General features: G+C 44.3%; 1 protein-coding gene across 1 annotated transcript in view; it reads left to right on the top strand.

Moving 5' to 3' along the window:
• LOC102286877 (mucin-16) overlaps positions 1-19,623 on the top strand; it is a 74,277-nt gene that overhangs the window by 6,152 nt on the left and 48,502 nt on the right. Inside the window, exons 4-15 of the mRNA XM_070373614.1 lie at positions 997-1,169; positions 3,990-4,025; positions 4,241-4,306; positions 6,223-6,353; positions 6,450-6,517; positions 7,599-7,771; positions 11,092-11,127; positions 11,773-11,838; positions 14,478-14,602; positions 14,685-14,752; positions 16,698-16,870; positions 19,536-19,571. Of these exons, the coding sequence (XP_070229715.1) occupies positions 997-1,169; positions 3,990-4,025; positions 4,241-4,306; positions 6,223-6,353; positions 6,450-6,517; positions 7,599-7,771; positions 11,092-11,127; positions 11,773-11,838; positions 14,478-14,602; positions 14,685-14,752; positions 16,698-16,870; positions 19,536-19,571 (1,151 nt within the window). The remainder of the gene's footprint in view (positions 1-996; positions 1,170-3,989; positions 4,026-4,240; positions 4,307-6,222; positions 6,354-6,449; positions 6,518-7,598; positions 7,772-11,091; positions 11,128-11,772; positions 11,839-14,477; positions 14,603-14,684; positions 14,753-16,697; positions 16,871-19,535; positions 19,572-19,623) is intronic.

Here is a 19,623-nt window from a genome sequence, read left to right as displayed (position 1 = left end):
GGGAGGAGGGAGGAAGGTTCAGGATGGGGAACACATGTATATCTGTGGTGGATTCATTTCGATATTTGGCAAAACTAATACAATATTGTAAAGTTTAAAAATAAAATAAAATTAAAAATAAAAAATAAAAATGAATAAAAAAAAAAATTCATAGAAGTAAAATTGCCAGAAAACAAATAAAATATTAATATATTTCAGCATTACTGAAAAATTAGACAAATAAAAAAATTGCCTTCATTAATAAAAAAAAAAAACAGGGACGTGATCTTAAAAAGGGTAAAAATAAACATCTACAAAATGCAAATAGAGTTGCAGATGTAGAGAACAAACTTATGGTTATCAGCAAGTAAGGTGTAGGGAGGGATAAATTGGAAGATAGGGATTGATATATACACACTACTCTATACAAAACAGATAACTCATTTTTATAAACAACTAAGGACCTACTCTCAGAGAAGGCAATGGCACCCCACTCCAGTACTCTTGCCTGGAAAATCCCATGGACGGAGGAGCCTGGTGGGCTGCAGTCCATGGGGTCACTAAGAGTCGGACACGACTGAAGCGACTTCACTTTCACTTTTCATTTTCATGCATTGGAGAAGGAAACGGCAACCCACTCCAGTGTTCTTGCCTGGAGAATCCCAGGGATGGGGGAGCCTGGTGGGCTGCCGTCTATGGGGTCACACACAGTAGGATACGACTGAAGCGACTTAGCAACTTAGCAAGGGCCTACTCTATACCACATGGAGCTCTGCTCAATACTCTTTAATGGCCTAGGTCTATATGGGAAAAGAATCTTAAAAGAAGTGGATACATGTCTAACTAATTCACTTTGCTGTACAGCAGAAACTAACACAAAATTGTAAGTCAACTATCCTCCAAAAAGAATTTTTAAAAAATAAAACCAAGGAGTACAATTGAAGGGGAAGCAATGTGAAGAGCATCCAACCTTTAAGCGTCCTTCATGTTCCTGTTCCTGTGTCCCTTCTTCCCCAGGGCTGATAAGGATGAAACAAGCACCAGGACGGATGCTGTCTGCACGTACCGCTCAGATCCCACAGGCTTCAGGCTGGACACGGAACGTCTGTATTGGGAACTAAGCCAGCAGACCCAGGGTGTCACTCGGCTGGACCACTACACCCTGGACAGGAACAGTCTCTATGTCAATGGTGAGTAGCTCTGTGCTAGCTGGGGTCTCCTCCCTCTCCCCAGATGGGGCCTCTTTGCAGTGTGATTTCTCTGTACCCACTTTCATGGTTCTGGAACAACCTAGAATTTCCATAGGGACTCAATTCTCTCCCCTCAGAACAACTTAAAAGGAACTTTCCAGATCTGGAAATAAAGATTCCCTCCAAAGTCTTCTTCATTCCAATGACCTTTCACAGAAGCCCAAATGAAACACGCAGACATCTAGGAAGAAAGCAAGCCCACGGCAGTCACTGGGGTTAACTCTTCCCCGAGAAACAATGAGTTTGCAATGCAGTGACTAATCCTCACGTCTTTATTTTCCCAATAACAGCTTGTGGTCCTTTACTCACTCTCCAAGGCTCTGCTGGAACTAAACCCCACCTAAGAAATAAACAACAAAGCTGTTAGTAACGTTTTTTAGCAACAAATTCCTTTGCAATAATGCTCTTAGCAACAATACCTACAATAACACCTGTACTAAAGGCTAGTATGTATTGAAGGACCCATGTTCTAGAGCGTATGTATTATGCCTTGGTAAAACTGCCCAACATGGAGTTTTATGTATATTTGGACTTTTATGTATATTTTGGAGTTTTATGTATATTTTTGGAGTTTTATGTATATTTTACAGAGGAACAAACAAGGCTCAGGAAGAGAAATCCATTTTTCCAAGACCAGACAAACTAATACAATTGGTAGAATTGGGACTCAAACCTAAATTGACTGTAAAATCTAAGCCCGCTTAATTACTAGGCTACACTCCAGACTAACCCAGCTAAATACCAAGCTCAAATATTGGGATGGAAAAGCATATTAAAGGACTTCTAGGGACTTCCCTGGTGATCCAGTGGCTAAGACTCCACACTCCCAATGCAGGGGACCCAGGTTTGATCCCTGGTCAGGGAACTCGATCCCACATGCTGCACTTAAGAGTTCACATGCCACAAGTAAAGACCCCATGTGACACAATTAAGCCCCAACACAGCCAAATAAACAAGTAAATAGAAACAAATATTCAAAAAATAAAGGACCTCTAATATGACAATTTAAACTAATTAATTATGTCCTCATTATATCAACTTGGACAATGTCTTTCTTCTTGGATTAAAATCTGTTTTGTATTTCAGTAGTCCTTAAGAATTACCTAAAAGCAGTAATTAACTACTGTGGGTTTTGGTGAATTACAGGTCTTGCTTCAGTTAAGCCCTGGTCCTGCCTTTTACTTACTCTGTGGCCCTGGGCAAGTCATGACCTCTCTAGACTTTTGTCCATTTTTTAGAGTGAAGTTCTTTTTTAAAGTCATCTAAGATTAGTGTGAGGGTCAAATGAGATAAACCTGAATAATTCAAGTTAACTGGGCACCATGTGGCCCAGTCTCAGAGAGGAGTTTTATTTCAATAAACCCATTCGAACCATCAAATACAAAATAAGTTTCAGTTACATTTCTTTGTTGTTATTATTTATTCTCTAAGTCATTTCTGACTCATTTGCAACTCCACGGACTGTAGCCCACCAGGTTCCTCTGTCCATGGGATTTCCCAGGCAAGAATATTGGAGTGGATTGCCATTTCCTTCTGGGGATCTTTCCTACCCAGGGATCAAACCCATGTCTCCCGCATAGGTAGACAGGTTCTTAACCATTGAGTCACCAAAGAGGATCCTAGCCATGATCCAGAACCATACTTATTCAAATCCTCTTTCCCTCATTTTCTCTTATTCTCCAACTTTATACTCTCTGGCTGACCCCCAAGTCTCTCTCTTTCTTCCTCTCTCTCACTATCTCAATCCCAACATCACAGAAGTCCAAGAACTATGCTGTCAAAGCTCAAGCTTTGTCTTTGGAGAGTTGGGGAGTGGGAGAAACTCAAAGCACAAGGACAAAATTATATATCATGGATGAAGAAACAAAAACAAGGCTGAAAACACTCACAGGAAATTGTTGTCCTTGTTCATTTGATAAAGCTCCAGTGGCTCAGATGGTAAAGAAGATGCCTGCTATGTGGGAGACCCGGGTTCAGCCCCTGGGTCAGGAAGACCCCCTGGAGAAGGGAATGGCAACCCACTCCATTGAGATAGTGACAGAAAGAGAGAGAAAGAGAGACTTGGGGGTCAGCCAGAGAGCATAAAGTTGGAGAATAAGAGAAAATGGGGGAAAGAGGATTTGAATAAGTATGGTTCTAGATCATGGATAGGGTCCTCTTGGGTGGTTCAGTGGTAAAGAACCCATCTACCTATGCAGGAGACATGGGTTCAATCCTTGGGTTGGGAAGATCTCCTGGAGAAGGGAATGGCAACCCACTCCAGTTTTCTTGCCTAGAAAATTCCATGGACAGGTCCATGAGGTGGCAAAGAATTGGACATGACTGAGAGACTAACACATTCATTTGGTGAGGTTGATAATATTCCAGGCAGCTGGTAAATTCCCAAAAAAACTGAGAGTGGTTTGATCATTGTCTTCTTTGAGGTTAATGGTTATGAGGATGAAATTAATCAGAAGGACCAGAGTAAGAGGCAGTTCACTCACAAAGAGTAACCATCAGGACCTCCCAAGTGGTCAAGTGATTAAGACTCTGCCCTCCCAATGCAGGGGGCACAGGTTCGATCTGTAGTCAGGGACCTAAGATCCCACATGCTGCACTGTGTGGCCAAAAAATTTAAAAAAAAGAACCATCATTATTTATTGGTGAATCTCAAAGAAAATACTCAGTAAGGTCTGTAAGTTTGTGTTTCTAGTTCTACACTTCACTCCTTTCTTAATGTTCTCCCATCATCTTATGCTTTCTTTCTGCCTCTCCTTGCAGGTTACAACCATCGGTACTGGATCCCCACCACCAGCAGTGAGTAATGAGGGCTCAAATGTTTCCATGACCCTGGGACCCTTCCACCCTAAACCTGCTCCCTTTCCCATTCCCCATTCCCCAAATCCTCAGCCCCACAATAGCCTCAGACCAGCAGAAGTCTCATGTTAAGCCAAGGAACAGATATAAGTTTCCATCAACCACTGTTACCTCTCATAGCTTTATGAAAGGCCCCAACAGTTTTATTCTTTCAGCTCCAATGACCTCCACCTTCTCTCCAGGACCTCCAGCATCTCCAACTTCCATCCCTAGCTCTACAGGTAAGAATCTAATCTTTGGATCTCATGAAACTTCAACTTCCATTCAATGGCTGATGGATTCTTGCATGGTCTGGACTCTGATGCCCACACAGCCTCAGCCCATCCCACTGTCTACCCTGCTCTCTAGTCCAGCCTCATTTCTGTTCCTGCAGGGCCCAAACATCCATCCATCCTTACTGTTCTTGGAACTTACTGTTCTAGGAACTCAGCTGTGCTTGGTTCTTCCTTGTTCTCCAGATCTCATCTCAGCATGTTCTTCTCAGACACCACCTCCTAGAAAATAGCTTTTCCCTAGCTGATCTCTATTCTATTTGTATGAACAGTTCCTTCCTGGAAATTACTGCTATTCTGTTACCAGGAATGTGGAGGAAAGGGAACCCTCGTACACTGTTCATGGGAATGTAAATTGATGTAGCCACTGAGCAAAACAGTATATAGAGGTTTCTCAAAAAACTAGAAGTAGAAGCACTATATGATCCAGCAGTTTAACTCGGGTATATATAGCCAAAGAAAACAAAAACACTGATTTGAAAAGACACTGCACTCCCAATGTTCAGAACAGCACTGTTTATAATTGTCAAGTTATGAAGGCAACCTAAGTGTCCATCAACAGATGAATCAATAAAGATCTCACACACACACACACACACACACACACACACACCATGGAATACTACTCCATCTTAAACAAGAATGAAATTTTGCCATTTGTTAGCAACCTGGATGGACTTGAAGGGCATTACGCTTAGTAAAATAAATCAGACAGAGAAAGACAAGTACTGTATGATATCACCTATATGTGGAATCTAAAAAAATACAACAAACTAGTTAATATAATAAAAAAGAAGCTGACTCACAGGTATAGAGAAGAAAGTAGTGGTTATCAGTGGGAGTTGGGGAAGGGCGATACAGAGGTGGGGAGGGGGAGATACAAACTATTGGGTGTAAGATAGAGTCAAGTATGTATTGTACAGCACAGGGAATGTAGCCAATATTTTGTAATACCTGTAAATGGAAATAGTTGCAAATTTAAAACTGTGTAAAATTTTTCAAATCATTCAAAAAAATTTTAATAAATGTAGACTTGTCCATGAAATATATAAGATGCACTTTTTTTTTCAATTTTTATTAGGATATGTTGTGTTAGTTTCAGGTGTACAACAAAGTTCTACATATATCTATATCCACTCTTTTTTTAGATTCTTTTCCCATATAGACCATATAATGACCCATATAGGTCATTACAGAGTGTTGAGTTCCCTGTGATATACAGCAGGTCCTTATTAGTGATCTATTTTATATATAGTAGTGTATATATTGGAGAAGGAAATGGCAACCCACTCCAGTGTCCTTGACTGGAGAATCCCAGGGACGGAGGAGCCTGGTGGGCTTCTGTCTATGGGGTCGCACAGAGTTGGACATGACTGAAGCAACTTAGCAGCAGTGTATATATGTCAATTTCAATCTTCCAGTTTATTCTTCCCTCCCTCCTTCCCCCTCTGGTAACCATAAGTTAGGATTAATAGAATATATAAAATGCACATTTTAAAAAGTTACTGCTATTTTGATTTTCTTGACCTTTTTTCAAGTATTTGTGGCCTAAAGCTTGAGCTCAAAAGGTCTTGGTACCTCCTGTTCCGTCCTACAAAATAGCCCACAACATGTCAACCTTTTGGACACTCTGAGATAAGAGAGTTGAGGTTCCCTTTCAAGTTGATGTCACACCTCTAAGACAAAGGTCCCTTCTCCTCCTCTAGCTGACTGAGCAGTGGGGGGTATCCCAGTGGGCCATCTCAGTCTGACTCACCTACTGAACAGTGATGCCCAGAGAGATGCCACTAGTCCCTCCTACGCCCCTGCCCTGAACAGCTCAGACCTAAGACTGACAGGTCTCTTCTCTCTCTTTCTCCCTCCAGTTGCAGACATGGGCCCAGCCCTGGTGCCGTTCACCCTTAATTTCACCGTCACCAACCTGTTCTATACCCCAGACATGGGGCACCGAGGATCCGAGAAGTTCAACTTCACTGAGAAAGTTCTGAATCACCTGGTAAGAGCCCTTCAGTCCCTGTGCTGGCCTGCCTTGTCCTCACCCCACCCGGCACCTTGGCTCCTCCCACTCATCTCCCTCTCACCTCCCCCTCAGCTTGGTCCTCTGCTCAAGAACACCAGTGTCGGACCACTCTACTCTAACTGCAGACTGACCCTGCTCAGGTAAGGCAAGGCACCCCCACCTCCACACACACACACAACCTGAGGGCTGCACTGTTACAGGCCAGCTCACCTGGAGGGGAAGACCTGTGGTTTATGATGTGGTGGGGCAGCTGTTGTTTAGTCTCTCAGTCGTATCAGACTCTTTGAGATCCCATGGACAGTAACCCACCAGGCCCCTCTGTCCATGGGAGTCTCCAGGCAAGAATACTGGAATGGATTGCCGTTTCCTCCTCCAGGGGATCTTCCCAACCAAGGGATCGAATCTGCACCTCCTCTGTCTCCTGCATTGGCAGGAGGATTCATTAAGAGAGAGACTGTTACCAACCAGGGTTCTTGTCCTTAACAGAAATTGATCAGATGCCAGACAGGAAATTCAGGCAAGGCTTTATTGGAGTTCCCGCGCAAGCAGTAGGGGGTGAGAGCAAGCAACGGTTCCCTTTGTTTGCTCCCCGAGGGGTGGAGCAAACTGGCCCTTATATGAGCTGAGGATAGGGGTGCTTCCAGGGGGTCAGGCCAGAGCGGTGACCTGGGTGGTCTGCCCACCGATTTGGTGGTGCTGTGTGCAAGGTGCATGCGTAGTATCCTATTTTTGCTCCCAAACCCCTGTTTTTGTTAAGTGACAGTTGGGTTGGGTTTTTTTTTTGTTTGTTCTCTTTGTATTTTGTTGTCTATAATTTGCCCCAACAGCTGGGGCAGTGGTAAAGAATCTGCCTGCCAGTGTAAGAGATGCAGGGGACATGGGTTCAATCCCTGGGTGGAGAAGATCCCCTGAAGAAGGAAATGACAACCCACTCCAGTATTCTTGCCTGGGAAATCCCATGGACAGAGGTGCCTGGCAGGCTACAATCCATGGGGTCACAAATAGACACAACTGAGCAACTGAGCACAGGCACAAAAACACTCAGTTATTTTTAGCCCATTATATTTTCTTCATACTTTATTGCTGGAGGAGACATTTGTCCAAGTGCAAGCCCTGCATCAAAGTCTTACATCCCAGGTCCCAGCCTATTTCAAGATGAACAAAGTATATAACTCACCCACATCTCTGAATGTCCCTATTCCTCTGTTCCTGCCATCCTAGGACTGAAAAGGATGGAGCAGCAACTGGAGTGGATGCCATCTGCACCTACCATCCTGACCCCACACATCCTGGGCTGGACAGAGAAAAGTTGTACTGGGAGCTGAGTCAGCTGACTCATGGTGTCACCAGGATGGGCAAATACACTCTGGACAGTAACAGCCTCTATGTCAATGGTGAGTGTCCGTGTTGCAGCCAGGGTTTCCTACAGTCCCATGTCTCTCTATACCAATAGTTCTCAACCTGGGAAGATTCTGCATCCCAGGGGATATTTGACCATGTCTGGAGACAGTTTTCAAGTCATCACTGGGGGGGTGCTAGTGACATTTAGTGGTTAGAGACCAGAAGTGCTACTAAACATTTCTTGTTCAGTCACCAAGTCGTGTCTGACTCTTTGAGACCCAAAGGACTGCCGCAGGCCAGGCTTTCCTGTCCGCCACCATCTTCTGGAGTTTGCCCAAGTTCATGTCCATTGAATCGGTGATACCATCCAACCATCTCATTCTCTGTCGCCCTCTTCTCCTTCTGCCTTCAATCTTTCCCAGCATCAGGGTCTTACTAAACATCCCACAATGCAAAAGGCAGCCTCCCCACCATGAAGAACTCTCTTGACCAGTGGTCCTCAGCCTTTTTGACACCTGGGACTGGTTTTGAGGAAGAAAATTTTCCCACGAACCAGAGTGGAGGTGGAGGGGGGATGGTTTGATTCAAGCACATTACGCTTATTGCACACTTTATTAATTGTGATATGTAATGAAATATATACCTGAGCTTCCCAGGTAGCTCAGTGGTAAAGACGCTGCCTGCCCATGCAGGAGATTCGAGTTTGATTCCTGGGTTGGGAAGGTCCCCTGGAGGAGGAAATGGCAACCCACTCCAGTATTCTTGCCTGGAAAATTCCATGGACAGAGGAGCCTGGTGGGCTACAGTCCATGGGGTTGCAAAGAGTAGAACGTGATGGAGCATGCACGCATGCAACGCACCGCAGCAGCAGTGGCCACGGTGCCCCAAGACTAATAACTGCAACCGTAGCTAATTCGTACCAAAAGTTTCTTCTGTGCCAGGAATTATGATAAGGACTTTATTTATGTGATCTCATATTTATTTTATCCCAAACTCTGTGACTTATTCCACTCATTTTTACAGACAGCCATCATGCATTCAGGCAGGAAATCATTTGCCCCAGATAACCCATCCATAATGCAAGGGAGAGTCAAGACTCAAATGGAAGGTTAAGTCTAAATTCCAAGTTCTGAACCACAAGGCAACACTGTAGACCATCCAGTGCAAGCCTGTCAGGACAGGACGAGAGAGGGTTTGATGATCTCTAGCCAGCAATCCAACCTGATGCTTGATTAGTTATTTCCCTTCTATGTCAGCTTGGAAATGTCCTTTCTATATGGTTTGGAATATATATTTTACTGGATTGACAATAACACATCCTGTGTGGTGTCTATAGAAGGTTTAACTCCAGGATTGGGACTAACTGAAAGCATATTAATAGCATGGAGATTGATGAGTGACAGACCTCTGTTTTATGTGACGCTGGACAAGCCATGTGACCTCTCCAGGCTCTAAGGCCCCATCTATAGAATGGACTAAACACACATACCACACAGGATTGTCCTGACAATCAAATGAGATGATCTAGCAACAATCCAAGTAAATCACGGAGCTCCCCTTAGTCCAGCCTTCACTCGCATCTCCCAGAGAGTATCAGAGACATGCATTCCATGATGGAGGGAACATCATAAAAAAATTCTCTTCTCGACTCACAGACTTAGAGAATGAACTTATGGTTGCCGGGGTAGGGTCAGAGGATGGGTGAAAGGGACAGCTAGGGAGTTGGGGATGGACATGTACACACTGCTATATTTTAAATGGATAACCAACAGGGACCTACTGTATAGCACAGGGAACTCTGCTCAATGTTATGTAGCAGGCTAGATGGGAGGGGAGTTTGGGGGAGAATGGATACATGTATATGTATGGCTGAGTCCCTTCACTGTTTGTCTGGAACTATCATGACATTGTTAATCCAATATACACCAATACAAAATAAAAAGTTAAAAAAATAAAGTGCATCATCATTGAAAAAAAAAAGAAATTCTCTTTTCCCCAGTTTCTTTCAGGCTCCAATCTTTCTACCATTCATCTGACTTTTGAGTCTATTCTCTTTCTCACTGCTGCCTCTGCTGCTAAGTCACTTCAGTCGTATCCGACTCTGTGCGACCCCATAGACGGCAGCCTACCAGACTCCCCCATCCCTGGGATTCTCCAGGCAAGAACACTGGAGTGGATTGCTATTTCCTTCTCCAATGCATGAAAGTGAAAAGTGAAAGTGAAGTCGCTCAGTCGTGTCCAACTCTTAGCGACCCCATGGACTGCAGCCTACCAGGCTCCTCCGTCCATGGGATTTTCCAGACAAGAGTACTGGAGTGGGGTGCCATTGCCTTCTCCCTCTTTCTCACTACCCAACCCCAGATCCAAATTTTCTCTATTTTGAACCGCATGCATCCCCTTTCTTCCATCTCACTGTACCTTTATCACCACATACCGCTCTCCCCACCTGCCACAATTTTGTCAATTCTACATCACACACACACACACAACACTCAAAGAAAAAAAAACAGAAACTAAGCCAGAAAAGACCATACTATCATAAAAATTTTGTAGTGGCAGAGAAGGTGAAAGAGCAAGGACAAAATTGTCTTTAGAGATTGAGAGAGCAAAGGCTTGGAACACACACTCATTCATAAATTTGCCCCATTATCTTTATAGTGTTTAGCATTACTTCTGATGCATTCCCAATACATAGAGCCAGATATTATTAATGCATTTTAGTTTTGGCAATAATTTCTACTGTACAGCAAAATGAATCAGCCATACATATTCGTATATCCCCTCCTTTTTGGACTTCCTTCCCATTCAGGTCACGAAAGCACCTTGAGTAGAGTTCTCTGTGCTATAAAGTAGGTTCTTATTAGTTATCTATTTTATACATAGTATCAATAGTGTATACAGGTCAATCCCTATCTCCCAATTCCTCCCATTCTGCCTTTCCCCCTTGGTGTTCATACATTGGTTGGATGGCATTACTGGCTTAATGGACATGTGTCTGAGCAAACTCTGGGAGATAGTGAAGGACAGGAAAGCCTAATGTGCTCCAGTCCATGCTGCTGCAGAGAGTCAGACACAACTTAGTGACTGAACAACATCTATACGTTTGTTTTCTGTATCTGTATACAGTCGAAGCTAACACAACATTGTAAAGCAACTATATTCCAATAAAAAATTAATTTAAAACACTTTAGCAATAACAATAGTAAGGATGTTCGTTGTTATTTTCAAAGGACAAGGCACAGGTCACAGAATAAGATGTAACCATTATTGTTCACGCAGATCTCAGGGAATTTGTTAATTTCATTTCTAGGTCTGCCATCCAACTCCTTAACATCATAACAGTCCTTCTGTACTCTTTTCTCCATTTCTGCAGGTTATAACCGTCAGTACTGGATGCCCACCACCAGCAGTGAGTATTTCAAACTGTGTCTCTTCAATGCCCGCTGGACCCTTATTCCCCAGAGCACATCTTTCAAGAGAGAAATTCCCAATGCCTCGTCCCTAAATGCCCAGCCGTAGCCTCAGAGCAGCTCCTAACCTACCCAAGTTCTTGTTCTGAGTCGAGATAGAAACACAGGGACTTCCCTCTTGGTCCAGTGGTTAAGACTTCGCCTCCAGTGCAGAGTGTGTGGGTTTGATCCCTGGTCGGGGAGCCTGCATGCTTGCTCAGTTGTGTCCAACTCTTTGTGACCCCATGGACTATAGCCCAACAGGCACCTCTGTCCATGGGATTGTCCAGGCAGGGATACTGGAGCGGGTTGCCATGCCCTTCTCTAGAGGATCTCCCCAACCCAAGGACTGAACCTGCATCTCCTGCGTTTCCAGCACTAGCAAGTGGATTCTTTATCACTGAGCCACCTGTAGAAGATCCCATATGCCTCATGACCAAAATACTAAAGCAGAAGCAATATTATAACAAATTCAATAAAGACTTCAAAAATGGTCCACATCAAATAAAAAATTAAGTTAGAAATACAAATTCCAATGAAAAATTTCTGCTTCTACAATCTATTCCAGATGGAACTCAATCATTTTCCCCATTTTTTTTCCTCAGCTCCAGTGACTTCTACATTCTCTCTGGAATCCTCCACATCTCTGTCCCCCATCCTCAGCTCTACAGGTAGGACCTGCTCTCTGGGACCTAGGAAACTTCAACTCTGCACTGTCTGGTCCCTAATGGCCACCCAGCCTCATCCTGTCCCACATTTTCTCTCACGCTTTCTAAGCTTTGGCCACATCAGAGGCTTGTCTGTTCTTCTACTGTCCTAACCTCTGTCTTGCCTCTTTAGTAGCCCTTTCTGGAGATGAGGTATGCCTAGGTAGGTTGCTTCAGTCGTGTCTGACTCTGTGCGACCCCATAGACGGCAGCCCACCAGGCTCCCCCGTCCCTGGGATTCTCCAGGCAAGAACACTGGAGTGGGTTGCCATTTCCTTCTCCAATGCATGAAAGTGAAAAGTGAAAGTGAAGTTGTTCAGTCGTGTCTGACTCAGCGACCCCATGGACTGCAGCCCACCAGGCCCCTCGGTCCCTGGGATTTTCCAGGCAAGAGTACTGGAGTGGGGTGCCAGTGCCTTCTCCGTGAGGTATGCCTAGCAACGTATTTAACTTTCACATTTCAGCTTGATCACCACCTTCACTGAAAGACCTTCCAAAATCACTTAAATGATACAGCATTTCTCCTGAATCCATACCTGGCTCACGGGTCTTTCTCTATTATATCACCTTGAGTATTTCTTGCATGGAATTTACCCCAGTTTGCTTTATTCAGTCTTTGTGTGTTTGTCACCCTAAAGCTTAACACCTGATCAGCATTCACCTTATATGTATTGATTGGATGAATATAGCAATCTCAGTATAGGTTCGAATTTGTGGATTGTATTTGAACATCCAGAAAATAGGATCTTAGTCTTGAGTTGATTCTTGCTCCATATTCTCATCTGAGGGCTCCTGAATTTCCAGGTACCTGGTACAGGGACTTGGTTTATACCATAAAACCTGTCTTACCCCAGCCCTTAAGTTTTTGGTTTTGGTTTTTTTTTTTTTCACTGCCCTGGATCTTCGTTGCTGCACGCGGGCTTTCTTGTGTTGCAGTGGAATGGCTCCTCATTGCAGTGGCTTCTCTTGTAGCAAAGTAAAAGCTCTAGGTGCATGGGCTCAGTAGTTGTGGCTCACAGGCTTAGTTGCTCCCAGGCATGTGGAATCTTCGCAGACCAGGGATCGAACCTGTGTCCCCTACACTGACAGGTGGATTCTTAAACCAGGAAAGGCCCAAGATTTTTTTTTTTTAATTTGAGTCTTCGGGTCTTTATCATGCCCAGAGTGAGAATTGTTGTTCAGTCACTAAGTGGTATCTGACTCTTTGCAACCCCATGGACTGCAGCACGCCAGGCTTCCCTGTCCTTTACTATCTCGCAGACTTTACTCAAACTCATGTCCATTGAATCAGTAATGCCATCCAACCATCTCATCCTCTGTTGCCCGCTTCTCCTCCTGCCTTCAATCTTTCCCAGCATCAAGGTCTTTTCCAAAGAGTCAGCACTTCTCATCAGGTAGCCAAAGTACTGGAGCTTCAGTTTCAGTATCAGTCCTTCCAATGAATATTCAGGACTGATTTCCTTTAGTATTGACTGTTTTGAGTTTCCGCAAGCATCTCCTTGCTGTCCAAGGGACTCTCAAGAGTCTTATCTAGCACCACAATTTGAAAACATCAATTCTTTGGTGCTCAGCCTTCTTTATGGTCCAACTCTCACATCTATACATGACAAAACCATAGCTTTGACTATACAGGTCATGGCGGAGGGTAAGCATCCTTGAACCTTAATCCAGAGTTAAGGAGATACAAATGTGAATCCAGAGTTATGAGATACAAACTATGGTTCGTAATTTGAATTCTGCCTTCAGGAATTCTGTGTTTTGCAAGTCAAGACACTGCAAACTTTTTACACGTTATAGGCAGGATGCATGCTTTCTGCTTCCTCACTGCTCCACCCTGATCAACTTAACTGTTTATATAACATGTCTGAAATGTAACATGTGCTATAAGTCAAGTCACCCCATGACTGACGCTGTCATTTGTCTCTAGATGTATCCACAATTTCTTCTTCATCTTTGGTGTTCAACGGTTTGATCATGATGAATCTGAGCATGGTTTTCCTTGAGTTTCTCCTCTTTGGGATTTTATAAAATTTCCTGAATCTGAAAATGCATGTTTTAAAGAAGTTTGGGAAAGTTTCAGCCACCATGGCTTCAACTTTTTCACTTTGCTATACAGCAGAAATTCACACAACATTGTAAATAACTGTACTTCAGCTTGAAACTATTGACTAAAAAATAACATGCACTCTTCAACGATGGTTATTGACAAAGAAGGAGGGGTCACTTTCATGAGGGGGACGGTCTTGACCACTCAGTAGTTGCACAGTCTCTCCTGATGAAGTCAGAGACTATGGGAGGTCTCTGCCGCTGGAGGTGATCGAGTGACTTTGCTTCTCTTCCTCCCCCAGAAATATCTAATAGCTGTTTATCTTCAAACGTATCAGGCTGAAAAGAGTTGCGGTTCTTTTTCCAGCTAAAATTGTCCTTCCGGTACGGAGGCCCCTCGCCTTCTCTAAGTCTGGCTGGATGCAAGGGTGACACGGGTTGGATATCTCAAGCCTGACTCCCTGGACGCTGAGGCTAAGGTGACAGCTCTGGACCCACTGTTTACAGCCATCCCAGCCAGAGGTCATAATGAACCCTTCTCTCCCTTCCCACGGCAGGCATGAGCCCGTCTCTGGTGCCTTTCACCCTCAACTTCACCATCACCAACCTGAACTACACAGACAACATGAGTCCCCCAGGATCTGAGCTATTCAACACCATGGAAAGGATCTTGAATCGCCTGGTGAGAACCCCTCCAGTGCCTACCTGCGTCCTGCCCAGACCCTTGAGCATCATATGCTCACTTCCCTTTCTTTCATCCCCAGCTTAAACCCTTGTTCCGGAATAGCAGTATTGAACTCCTGTATTCTGGCTGCCGACTGACCTTGCTCAGGTGAGAACTCCAGAGTAGACCCCCGGGTAATGAGGGGAAGAGGGTGGGGTGCTGACCAAGACCTAGAGCCTCACAACTTATACCCACTATCCCAGGGCCAGCTGACCACCAGCTCTCACCCTGCCTCACACTGTGTTTCTGACCAGAAAATGCAAAATCCTTAGATTCTCCTTCCCAGGAAGAGAAGGTAGAACTTTTCAGAAAGACCTTTCTTCTGGAACTCATCAAGGAACCAAATAGTCATGTCAGCTTCACCACTAGAGAGCAGTAGGTTTCAACCAAGAGTGATTTCACTCCCAGGGGATATCTGGCAATATCTAGAGACATTGTAAAAATCATTTTACTTATTTATTTCTTTTTGGCTGTGCTGGGTCTTCGTTGTTCTGTGCAGGCTTTTCTCTAGTTGCGGTGAGTGGGGGCTACTCGCTAATGGTGGTGCAAAGGCTTCTCACTGAAGTGGCTCCTCTTGTTGTGGAGCACAGGCTGTACGTGCAAGGGCTTCAGCAGTTGCAACACTCAGGCTCAGTAGTTAATGGCTCTTGGGCTCTAGAGCAAGGGCTCAGCAGTTGTAGTCCACAGGTTTAGGTGCCCTGCAATAGGTGAAATCTTTCCAAACCAGGGATCAAACCCTGGGATCTGCATTAGCAGGCAGATTCCTATCCACTGTGCCACCAGGGAAATCCAAGACATTTTTTTGGTTGTCACAATTCAAGAGTGGAGGTTACTAGTGAGGGCATCTAGTGAATGAGGCCAGGGATGCTGCTAAATATCCTACAATACAGAGGACAGTCTCTGAAGGCAAAGAATTGCCTGACCTGAAAAGTTCATGGTGCCGAGGTTAAGAAAGCTTGCTGTAGAGGTTGCATCATTATATCTATGCATGCAATAAATTATTCACAATCTTTTTTAATAATTATATTTATTTATTTTTGGCTATGCTGGATCTTTGTTGCTGTGTATGGGCTTTCTCTGGTTGTGGCAAGTGGGGGCTACTCTCTGGAGCACAGGCTCAGTAGTTGTGGCGCACAGACTTAGATGCTTCACGGCATGTGGAATCTTACTGTATCACGGATCAAACAACCTTGTCTCCTGTATTAGCAGGCAGATTCCTTACTCCTGAGCCACCAGGGAAGCCCTACAATGTTTTATATATTCAATTACTGAGAATAAATTCAGCATGTGGAAAACCCCATATGTATACTCAGGGTAGCCTACTCCCTTGGGTGACATCTCCCAGTCACTGACCTTTTGTCAGAGAATGGAATGCCCCCAGCTCCGAAGATAGTCACTCTTGCCCTCCAGACATGATTCTAGGTCTTCCCATTTCCACTGATTCCATTGATCCACTGAGATATTTTTGGCTCTGGGATACCGTCCCCCATCTCACCTCCACCCTAGACTGGCAGCTTGACCTCACTGTTTCAAAAAACTCAGTCTCTCTCATCACAGGGTCCATTCACCAAGAACACTGGCCCTATTAATATGTAGTAAACTTGGCTGCCTTTATTGAGCTGAGTGCTAAGTACTGTGAGGTCTATACTACTACCTCATTTAATGAATGAAAAAAATTGAGCCACAGAGAGGTTGAGAGACTTAGCCAAAGTCACTCAGCAGTTGAGTGGCAAGGCTGGAATTTAAGGAATTTGACATCGCCTTTTTTAACCTTGTTGAACCCTCAGATTCCTTCCTTCCAACCCCTCTGTCCTGCTTTTGTTGTTATGGTGTGTGATGCCTTGTTATGAGTGCCAGCTTAGCACAAATATCAGCATTTCTAGATGCTACATCCTCTGTGTTCAGGGACCTTGGCTGGCATAATCATTTCCAATTCTCCCTCAACACCAAAACCATTCCAGTTTTCCCTTCTCAGTTCCTTCCCTCAGTGAGGCTTTCCAGTGCCCTTTTCTGGAATTCCCACCTCCCTATGCCTGTGTCCTACCCTACCCAGGCCTGAAAAAAACAGAAGAGCCACTGGAGTTGATGCTGTCTGTACCTACCGACCTAACCCCATGGGCCTTAAACTAGACCGAGAGAGGCTGTACCGGGAACTGAGCCATGAGACTCATGGTGTCACCCAGCTGGGATCCTTCACTTTGGACAAGGACAGCCTCTATGTCAATGGTGAGCATCTTTTTTTTTTTTTTTCAGATGACAAACCAGTGTAATATTCCATCTAAATAATGTTAACATATTTTAAAGGTTTTTTGTTTTAAAGCATATCAGCTATTTCCAACAGTGTTATCTTTCTTAGGTCGTTATTGCTATTTTAGTTGCTAAGTTGTGTCAGACTCTTTGCAACCCCATGGACTGTATGTAGCCTGCCAGGCTCCTTTGTCCATAGGATTTCCCAGGCAAGAATATTGGAGTGGGTTTCCATTTCCTCCTCCAGGGATCTTCCCAACCCAGGGATCGAACCCTCATCTCCTGCACTGGCAGGAAGATTCTTTACCACTGAGCCACCTGGGAAGCCCTTCTTAGGTTTTTATGAATAGTTCTAAGTGGGCTTCCCTGGTAGCTCAGCTGGTAAAGAATCTTCCTGCAAAGCAGGAGACCCTGATTCAATTCCTGGGTCAGGAAGATCAACTGGAGAGGACCCACTCTAGTATTCTTGGACTTCCCTGGTGGTTCAGCTGGTAAAGAATCTGCCTGCAATGTGGGAGACCTGGATTCGATCCCTGGGTTGGGAAGATCCCCTGGAAAAGGGAAAGGCTACCCCTTCCAGTATTCTGGCCTGGAGAATTCCATTGACTGTATAGTCCATGGGATCAAAAAGAGTCTGACACGACTGAGTAGTTCTAAGGTAAAGGATGGTGTGAAAGAAGGAATGGAACTCCACAGATTTGGGATAAATTCAACCCTGTGACTTAGAATAATTTATTTAATCCCTCTAAGCCTCAGTTTCTTTGTCAGTAAAATTGGGATAAAAGTTTCATATAGAGGGATTAAATTTTGCACACAGAAAATTTCCAGTTAAACACTTATGCAAAAAAAGGGGGAGGATGGATAAATTAGAAATCTGGAGTTAACATACACATACTACTATATAAAAAATAGAAAGTCAACAAGGACCCACTGTACAGCCCAGTGAACTCCACTCAATACTCTGTAATGACCCACATGGGAAAAGAATCTAAAAAAGAGTGGATATATATATGTGTGTGTGTGTGTAACTGAATCACCCCCACTACACACCCAAAACCAACACAACATTGCAAATCAACTACACTCATATGGGTTTCCCTGGTGGCTCAGCTGGTAAAGAATCCGCCTGCAATGTGGGAGACCTGGGTTCGATTCCTGGGTTGGGAAGATCCCCTGGAGAAGGGAAAGGCTATCCACTCCAGTATTCTGGCCTGGAGAATTCCATGGACTGTATAGGGGTCACAAAGAGTCAGACATGACTGAGCGACTTCACATTTTCACACCAATATAAAATAAACATTTTAAAATGCCTTCTACATACACATAGATCACTTATGGATTGCCTTTGCATTCTAACTGTATGCCATGAGTCCTGCCATTTAATGATCAAAACTCTAGAAAGAATCATTTTCTCCATCTTAGACATAATAGAGGACAGACATTCATCAAATACTTTCACTGTCAGAGATGGGCAAAATCTGAGTGTCCTTTTTGTAACCACATGTTGAAGCTGATGCTCTGCCCTCCCAGAAGGGATGGGATTGTCCAGTTTGCCACAGGACCCATCTTGTGTATCATTTCCCACTTGAGCAATCTCTCTTGATGACTCAAGAAAGCCCATGGGCTATTCCTGCATTCCAGGACTTTGATTTATAAACTTGTCTGAGGCACAGAGCCTTTCTCCAGAAGATGAAAGAGACTTAGAACTTCCATTCCCAATGCAAGTGTCCCAGGTTTGATCCTTGGTCAGGAAACTTTCCTGGTGGCTCAGATGCTAAAGAAACTGCCTGCAATGCAGGAGACCCAGCTTCCATCTCTGGATTGGGAAGATCCCCCTGGAGAAGGAAATGGCAACCCACTGCAGTATTCTTGCCTGGAGAATCCCATGGACAGCAGAGCCTGGCTGGCTACAGTCCATGGGAATTGCAAAGAGTTGTACACAATAGAGCAACTAACTCTGCTCCTAACAGGGAACTTCATCCCACATGCTACAACTAAGACCTGGTGTAACCAAATAAATAAATTTTAAAAAAAGAAGATGAAAGATACTATCAATCTGCCTGTAGCCAATGGGGACCCAAGAGTCTGGCCATTCATCTTCCCCCTGGCAATATCTCAAAATCTCCTCTAGAAAAGCACAAATTTAGAGCCCACGTTCTAGAAATGTCAGTGTATTTATCTTCCCAAATAAATTGCAAGGGCTCCCCTTGTGGCTGAGTGGTAAAGAATCCACCTGCCAAGGCAGGAGACACATCTCTATCCGGAAGATCCCTTGGAGCAGGAAATGGCAACTCACTCTCATATTCTAGCCTGGGAAATCCCATGGACAGAGGAGCTTGGTGGACTACAGTCCATGGGGTTGCAAAGAGTTGGACATGACTTAGTGATTAAAAAACAACAGTAAATTGTGAACCCGTGAAGACATATATTGGATCTTTGATTTCTCAGCCTGGTGGTCTATAGCCTTTTAAGGGGTCACATGGGGTCACAAGCCTTTTAAGAACAAGATACGGTTGTTCCTCCATCATAACTGTTGCTTTGCAACTTGAAGTCTCAGTCGAGGTGGGGGTGTTGGTCCTTGAGCTCTATCTTGGCTATCTCTTTCCTGCTTGCATCCCAATCCTGTCTCCGTTTCTCATTGCAGGTTACACCCAATGGACCTCAGCCTCCACCACCAGTGGTGAGTACTCAAGACCTTGATAACCCTGTGCTCCAGGCCCCTGGTGGACAAA

Source organism: Bos mutus, chromosome 7 (assembly GCF_027580195.1).
Source record: "Bos mutus isolate GX-2022 chromosome 7, NWIPB_WYAK_1.1, whole genome shotgun sequence".
In the NCBI taxonomy this organism is placed as follows: Eukaryota; Metazoa; Chordata; class Mammalia; order Artiodactyla; family Bovidae; genus Bos; species Bos mutus.
This window is presented reverse-complemented; position numbering and strand designations above follow the sequence as displayed.